The 8,895-nt window shown below is 31.4% G+C and overlaps 1 protein-coding gene across 1 annotated transcript; it reads right to left on the reverse strand.

Moving 5' to 3' along the window:
- Positions 1-5,199: 5,199 nt before the first annotated feature.
- Positions 5,200-7,887, reverse strand: LOC107021305 (silicon efflux transporter LSI2-like). The gene is made up of 3 exons (XM_015221940.2): positions 6,362-7,887; positions 6,094-6,283; positions 5,200-5,822 (listed from the first exon to the last, which is right to left on the reverse strand). Exons 1-3 carry the CDS (start codon positions 7,502-7,504, stop codon positions 5,557-5,559), a joined length of 1,599 nt encoding a protein of 532 aa, XP_015077426.1. The 5' UTR covers positions 7,505-7,887; the 3' UTR covers positions 5,200-5,556.
- Between the last annotated feature and the right edge of the window lie 1,008 nt (positions 7,888-8,895).

Genomic DNA, 8,895 nt, shown 5'->3' on the forward strand with positions numbered 1-8,895 from the left:
TTGTATTTTCTTCTTTGTTCTTTGTGGAGTGCAGCAAGTGTACCATCGACTTCAACTCGCCCTCAGCTCTAGTCAGTCTCCAGCACATCAGAGTTCAGGGTGAGCTATTATTTCTAGCTCGTGCTGGATTCTCTCATTCACGTCTTGATGTCTTTGAATTTCGTACATGGACCATCTATTTACTTATTTTGGTTTCTTAAATACTCTTAGACTTGTTAATTTGAGGATAGATGTTCTTGATGTGATGACTTCCACATTTTGGGGATAATAAGTGTTAAACTTTAGAAGCTTATTTAATTGGTTACATTAATAAGTTTTGGATCTTCCGCATTATTTTTGTTATTCATAGTTGAACTATTGGTAAATGTTGGGGTTTAGATTTGTTGGTTCGCTCACCTAGTAGGTTAAGTGTGGGTGCCACTCACGACTCGTTTTGGGTCGTGACAATTTGAAAGGCTTCTTGAATCATTGTTGATGTTGTTGTGAATTGTGCTGTGTTATGAAAATGGTCATATCCTCTTTGTTTGTGTGAACATGTCATTTGCATTATTTTAAGACATGGTTGTGACAAGTATTATGTGCATTGAGAAAGAATGAGAATTTAAAGAGGATATACCATTTCGAGGGACGATCGCGCGCCGCGATGGATACTATATTTCGAGGGACGTATCGCGCGCCGCGATGGTTACTGTTATCGAGGGTCGTGTCGTGCGCCGCAACAGATGCATGGACAGATATGTCCCCCATGGGTCCCGGACTGAGAGACAGCGGGTGTGTATCACTAGGTCAGACATGCATCATTATACTTGACATTGCATTCCATTGCATTGCACATACTTATCATTAGTGAACTGGATATCGTGTTTTGCTGATCTTCTGATTGCCTTTCTGCGGAACTTATGATTGATCAATATTGAGCTTGTTATTGCGATATATAATTTGTTGAAGTATTGTTGTTGAGGATATATAATTTGTTAAAGTGTTGTTGTTGAGGATATGTAATTTGTCTAAGTGTTGTTGTTGAGCTACGTGCTATGTAAACTGTGAGCTGTTAGGTTGGGTTGATTTTACTGCAGATGTAGTTGTGGAGGTTCGTTTGGGGGTGGTAGGAGTACGCGTATTTCATCCCCTTAGCTTGTGTTTAGAGGTTTACTTGCTGAGTACCGTGTGGTTTGGTACTCACCCCTTGCTTCTACAAATTTTTGTAGGTTACTTGCTGGATTTTTGTTGTACTTGTCATTCTCTTCTTTTCCGAGGCTTCTTGGAGATTTGTGAGGTAGTTGTTTCTATCTCAGCAGACTTTCTTCTCCATAATTATGATCTTGTTCTATTCTAGAGACAAGTTCATTTGAGACTTGAGTTTTTCTTTTGAATCAATTGTAATACTTTAGAGGCTTGTACACGTGACTACCAGGTTTTGGGGATTTTATTAAGTTACTTATATTTTATTTCCGCACTTTATTGTAATAGTTGAGTTTTAGGCTGACTTGTCTTGGTGGGATAAGACGAGTGCCATCACGTCCATTTTTGGGTCGTGACAGAAATTTGGTTGCCGATACAGATATTAGTTTAGGTAAATGAGCTTACTTATCCACTTTTTCTTTTATGGTTGTCCCAATTACTTGTCCATTTTGACAAATCAAGAAAAAATAATTTTTTTTACCTATTATACTCTCAATTAATTACTTTGAAAAAAGTATAACTTTTTGAAAATCTTAAATTTTTAATTCATTCACTTCATAATTAATAGGGGTAAACTTGTAAACTCACTATATCAATAATTATTTTCTTAATAGGTGTACAAATTTGAAAGTGTTTCTTAATAGATGTGTCAATTTGAAAATAAACAAGTAATTAGAGACAGAGGCCGGAGTAACAGAATTTGCCGAGTTTGTTGTGATGCCAAGACTCATAAATATTACTTTTTATCATTGTTGCTTTTGTTGAATAACCTTGGACACACTCATGATCTTCGATAAGTTATGTGGATTAACATTGCACATCCATTTTGATTAATTCATCCAATCTCACTATAAATATTTTCACGTGTAAGTGTTCTAGAATAGGCTCATCAGCTCTAGCGAGATTTTCTTGAGATTGAGTTGATAAATTTTAAATATATCAATTTGTTGAAGTGTGTGATCAATTCACCCATCATGTTATTATTTTTAGGAGGTTCAAATCGTTAACAAGTTTCTAAAATTCTTCTCATTCATATCAATGTGTTCAAATTAATAGGCCATTGGTGTCGGATAGAAATTATCACGAGTTAAATAATTTGATTGAGCTATTAAATAGACCGTGTATTGTTTCTAGTTGCAGGATTTGTTGATCTGCTTGTCGTAGGAAAACTACTCAACTCTATTTTGTGGAGTATTAATTTTCTAGAGGCAATTTTAAGTCCAAAAAATTGCTCCTACATGACTTGGACAACTTTTTCATCGAGACGTTGTTTTATTTCTGTAAGTTTAGAGTCTATTAGTGCTTTTTGTAAACACACGTCCCTTTTGGGACCTATTGATTCTCATTGCTCATTGTGTCGAGCTCTAGCACTAAAGTGTTAGGATTCTTATAGGAGGATCAAATCGCAGTATGTTAACTAGACAAATCTAAATTAGTCGATTTTAATTTATATTGACTTTTGTTTGAATTTCTAAATTGACCTATTTTGCATATAACTTCAGTTCGTTGAAGGTAGACCGAAACTTTAGAATTAAATAAAAATGAGAACTTTGATATCTTGTCCTTTTCTTTTTTTTTTTTTAAATACAATTTAATGATTTGTTAATCAAAGCCCCTTCATATAGGAGTTTTATACACTAATTGAAAGTCTATTTCTTACGAAAGTAGAAAATCCAAATTCTATTATACACTAATAACTATAGTAAACATAATCCCTATGAAGTTATGAAATATAAATTCTATTTTAGAATAATAATGAAAACTTAAATACTTAATTTAATTGGACACAACGCTCCACAACAGAAACCAAACCGGCCAAGTTAAGGACTCCTAATGGTATAAACATGATTTAATAATTTACTATCTATATAAGTTAACATCCAATTAAGAAAAAATCTCAAATGATTAAGAATTGATATTAAAATTGTTATCAAAATCGCTAAATCAATAATTTATTATCAATAAATTGATAAAAGAATCTTATTCACGTTATCAATCTCAATTGATTATGAATAACCGTAATAAGAGATTAATTATTCATAATTCGAAGCAATAATAATTTTCTCATAAGTTTGATGTTATAGTCTTTTACACACTTTCTTTTTATTTGATATCGTGTCTGTTTTTGCACATAAAATTCTTTCATTTTTATATCCGAATATTTAAGTCATTTTTAATGGTTTGATGCTGTTTTGTTTTTACACTTAAAATTCTTTTATTTTTAAACTAAGAGATCCAAAAATTAAAAAAAAAAAATTATTCACTTCGTTAGTAATCATAAGAGAATGTTTTTCCTCTCCTCTTTTTATTTGATTTTTATATGACCAAATTTTACTAAATGTTATACGAAAAACTACACACCTAAATTTTACTAAATGTTATACGAAATACTCGACACCTAACATATATATTTATTCCTTCTAAATTAAATAATTTAATTTTTAAAAGTATAACTAAAACAAATATTTTTATTAAAATACATACATTTTTATAAAAATTAAGTCTAGAAAAATTTTTATTAAAAAAAAAGAGAAATCTCTAGCTAATAGTTTTCTCTATTAAAAATTACTCGATACATGAATCCTTATCAGTGCAAGCAGGGGCGTAGCTTTACTTGAAAAATTACATTTTATATATATATATATATATATATATATATATATTAAAAGCTTTTGGGCTTTGGTATAGTAGTAATATTCATTCCATTTGAAGGGAGTTCTAAGTTCAAAACCAACCCCAAATATCATAATGGAGTATTATTTTTTTTTTAATTTTACTTTGACAGACAAATACCATTATTTTTGGACATCTTGATACAATATTTAATGGAATTTGGAGAGCCATCCAAATTTTTATATGGTTTTAAGTGTTTAAAGTTATTAATTATTGTGACTTATGTTAATTTTTTTTACATAATTTTAAATAATATGATATTGCTCAATTTGTCCCAATTTATGTAACACGTGATAGAATTTTGAAAATTAACCAATTTTTTAATTTCTTTTTATACTTCAAGTTGTAAATTATTGTAATTATAGTATTTTTAATGTAATTTTCAAATAATAAATGTTAATTTATCTGTCCCAATTTATGTCACACTAGTAGAATTTCGAGAGTTAGCCAAATCTATTTTGTCTTTCACATATTTTAAGTTGTTAATTATTGTGATTTATACTACTTTTTACATCATTTTCAAATAATATTTGTTGTTTTCTCTTTCCCATTTTATGTGGCACCGATAAAATATCACAGTGAACCAAATATTTTTTTTTATGTCACTTGAATATTTTAAGTTGTTATTTTATTGTGATTTTTAGTATTTTTTTACGTCATTTTGAAATAATATATGTTATTTCTTCTATCTCATTTTATGTTTCAAAAATAAACCAAATTTTTGTATGTTATAAAAATATTTAAAGTTATTAATTATCGTGATATTATAATATTATTTAGGTAATTTTCAAATATATAACAATTTAAAAAAGAAACATAAAGCAAACAATACTTTTTTTAAAGAAGTACTGAACTTCTTGTTGCTTCTACAAAATTACCAAATTACCCTTCTCTTGAACAAAATCACCAAATTACCCTTGTCTCGAAAGCAAGCATGTTGACGAAGACCTACTTCTTTATACAATAGAAAAAGAAATAATATAAACTTAAGTTCATGTACTCATATCAGTAACAAAAAAAATATTTATATATAATCTAACAAAATATTATATGAACGCAATAAAATAGGGAGGGGTGATTCAGGAGTGGTGGGGGTGGGATGATCAAGGGGTAGTATTTTTTAAGAAGCCTTGTTTTCTTGAAGAAAATATTCTTAAAAATATTTTAATCAATCAAACGTAAAATATTTAAAAATATTTTTCAAAAAAATATTTCATACTAAACACACTCGAATTAAATGGCGTTTGTGAGTCTATAGGCTATAGCAAATACATGCAATGAGATTCCTTAAATTATCTCACTGCCACAAATTGTTGGACTGATGTTTGTTTGGAAATTGAGATCTAAAAAGATTATTAGTTTCTTATTATATCTTATCATGATATATAAACAAATAAAGGAACATAATCTCACATTATGAACGACTTGCCAGCTTGAATACTATGAACTCTTAACATGTTGGATTATAGTAAAACAATACATATATATATAGAGATGTTGGATTTATGAGATCTGGATGATCGAAGAGAATTGGTAATGTTGTTGTCATGCGACCGCGAGGTCAAAAGTTCAACCTGAGGAAACAACAGATGCATGATAAGACTACGTACAGTAGACCCTTGGGATCTAGCCCCCATGCATACCAAACTGTCCATAACACTTGCACAAGACAAGAATGATAGTTGTCGAGTGAAAAACGTGTCATCCTCTAATGAGCATCAAACCAATGCCTGTAACAATGAGCGTAGACGGAACTCCAAATTTGAGATGACTCCAGAAGGAGAGATTGTAGCCAAAGTGTTGAGCCCGACGAGCCTGTTCACACACTATTAAGTTTGCTGCTGAGCCTAAGAGTGAAAGGTTCCCTGCCACGGTGCTGACCCATGCTAATATGAGCCACGCTTTCTGCTCACTCTCAGGAGATATTGCAGCTGCTGATGCAGCAACTCGTCCTCCGAGCAGCAATACTAAGGCCCAAAAAAAGAAACATTGTAACTATAATTAAGATGCAGTTTTCTCTGTTTCTTCATCTTCTTACACTTTTCTTAGTCTTGTAACTTTTAATTCCAATACAACTTTTTTGAACCCCTTTAGCTATTTGTTTTATATTTTATTTGTACACATTCACCAACAATTAAAACATATAATGCGCGAAGAAATGAAATCCAAGTAAAAAAAGAAAAAGAAAGACAGGGTTGATTTAGGTTTATTAAGGGGTCAAAAAGTGCAAACCCATACCAGTAGGCACATTTGAAGCCACATTTGACAGGACCAGAATGACAAGTGCAAGAACTGCTATGCCTGCAGCATGATCTATCTTGGAATATGGCTCCATAAAATCCCAAAGAGCACTTGGAATCCCTGTTTTGTTAAAGCCGTCAACCGTGATAAACATACCACAGAAGAATATCAAAAGCGAATACGAAACCTGTACAATCGAAAGAACAGAGTGAATAAGACATACATCAAATGATAACAAGATTACTGTTAACCAATTCTCTGCTACCTTTTCTAAGCTAGGTCTGGCATCTTTGAAATCAAGAACCACAAGCGCAAGCGCTGCAGTTATAGCAGTCCAAGACATGTTCAGACCCATTAGCAAAGCTATTAACATACCCATGGTAACAAGATAAACACATATTTTCCACAGCTTATTTCTCCATACTTTTGGGAAGTAGCACATTTCGTCGTAAGCTCTGAAGTTTTCATCATCTTGATATTCGTCAACAGATGAAACTCTCTTTGAAGACACATTCTCCTCTCTTTTCATTAGTGATCCATCATTCGTTGAGGCATTTGAATTCCTAGACGAATCAAATGCCTTTTGTATTTCACACTCTCCAACAATGACACGATTCCTAAGCGTCTCAGCATGATTTGCGTGACCATTCACTCCTAACGAATTATTCAATTCTTGAGAATTCAAGGAAGTAAGATGTGACAATGTCGCTGGAGAAAACCTATGAGAAACTACTTCCTCTTCAGGAACTAGTTCCGCAGCAGCATCCTCTACATCCTTTTGTACAGACAACAACTTCCAATACATACAAAGCAGAAGCAGAGCATTAACAACTACGCCAAGAAGCATTGCAGGAAAAATACCAAATAAAAACTTGCCAAAAGATATCTTGCTTTGTACTGCTATAACTAAGTTCTGTGGATTCCCAATTGGAGTTACTGAAGATCCAATGTTCGCACTCGAAGCAAGAGCTAACAGAAAAGGATGTGGTGGTAGATTCTGTTGCCTAGCTATTTTCAATACAAACTCAGTCAATACAACACAAGACGTATCATTTGTAAAAAAAGCACTGGAAACAGCTGAGATCAAGCAGATTCTACAGAGCAAATCCTTAGCTCCTTGACTCTTCCAAGCCAACAATTTACCCAAGTATTTAAACATATCTGCTCTTTCTAGATAAACACTAACCACCATAGTCCCAAAAAGAAGGCCTAAAATTGGAAGATCAATAGCAGCATATGCTTGATCGGGAGTTATGACTCCAAAAACAACCATAAGCATAGCTCCAAGGAGAGAACCTGCAGTCCTTCCAATAGGCATGAAAGGTACAGCAGGAAAAACAGCCAATACCCAAAATACAACAAAGCCAACGGATCCAAGACCTACTTTAACAGTTGCTGCCATAACCATTTTTATGTTTCAAGATGAATTTTTATGTTTCAAGAGGGCAAAAATTTGATTTGGATATCTGAAAAGGGTAAGTTGAGGTTTGTTTGACAGATCAAAAATGATGTTACAACAGAGTAAAAGCAATTCTACTTTACACTGAAATCAGCAAAAAAAATGTTTGTCTTTTTGGCATTACTCATTGGATTGAACAAAGATTTATCATTCAAACACTTTTGATTTAAGGTAAACTGCATTGGATCACTCCTCCGACCCCACTTCAGTATTTATTCCTATCCAAAATACTTTCAACTAAACACAATTTAAACTATCGACCGTCTTAAAAATTATAAATTTTAAATAAATTTACTATTTCTCTTCTTAGGCAATTGATACTGAAGTTGCATCTTCAAGGTAGTGGTAGGGGAGGTGCCAACCGCAAGTTATTTATTTATGCTGTTTGTTTTTTTATAAAAAAATAATTTGACTTTCAAAACTAAGATGTTCCATGAAAAATTGAATTATTTATATAAAATAAAAGTTATCATCTAAATAGTTATATATATTTAATATTAAATTTCAATTTTTTAGTATATTTACTATTTCTTGTTCTAAATTCTTTAATAAAAATTTCGACGAGTGAGTAGTGATAAGTTTCATAAGTCAGAAGAATGTACAATGATGTAGCATTAATTAAACAATAAATCAAATAGTAATCTGGTGACGTAATTATAACCATGTTAGCTTTCTGAAAATATTACTAAGATACTGAATTATTGAGAACTGAAAAAAAAAATCATTAATTAGTAGTATTCTTACCTATAATAAATATATACCTATTGTCGGTTGAGACTTGATTGTCAAGTCAGATGTACGTGGACCTTAAATTAGAAATAGACGAACACGATGACCTGGATAATTGTCCACCTCCCAGTTTATGCAACAACTTGGATATGCGATTTGTATTATAATTTTAATTATTTACAAATATTAATAATATTTTGAATTATAATTTTAATTTTTTAAAAATATAAAATTTAACTTATAAGTATTAACGAGTCGTTTGATATGAGATATAAAATATAATATGAAATTTCAGAGATAAAATGTAAGTGTTATAATTCCATTGAACTAAGTGGATTGTCCATTAAGATAATTCATGAATTTATCCTTATCATTAATGTGTATTTCCAAGGTACTTTATTCTTATTATGGATATGTATTTTTAAAGTAATATAAATCTTAATGGATAATTATGTATCGATTAATTTGACATTCATCGAGGTGACCTTGAAGTGATTTCTCTCTTTATAAATAGAGATATCATTCTCTATGTAAGACACACTTGAATAAGAAGAAAGTCTTCTCCTACATCTACTTTTGATTATCTTCTTCTTTTATACTTGTATTATACT

This window comes from Solanum pennellii, chromosome 6 (assembly GCF_001406875.1).
Source record: "Solanum pennellii chromosome 6, SPENNV200".
In the NCBI taxonomy this organism is placed as follows: Eukaryota; Viridiplantae; Streptophyta; class Magnoliopsida; order Solanales; family Solanaceae; genus Solanum; species Solanum pennellii.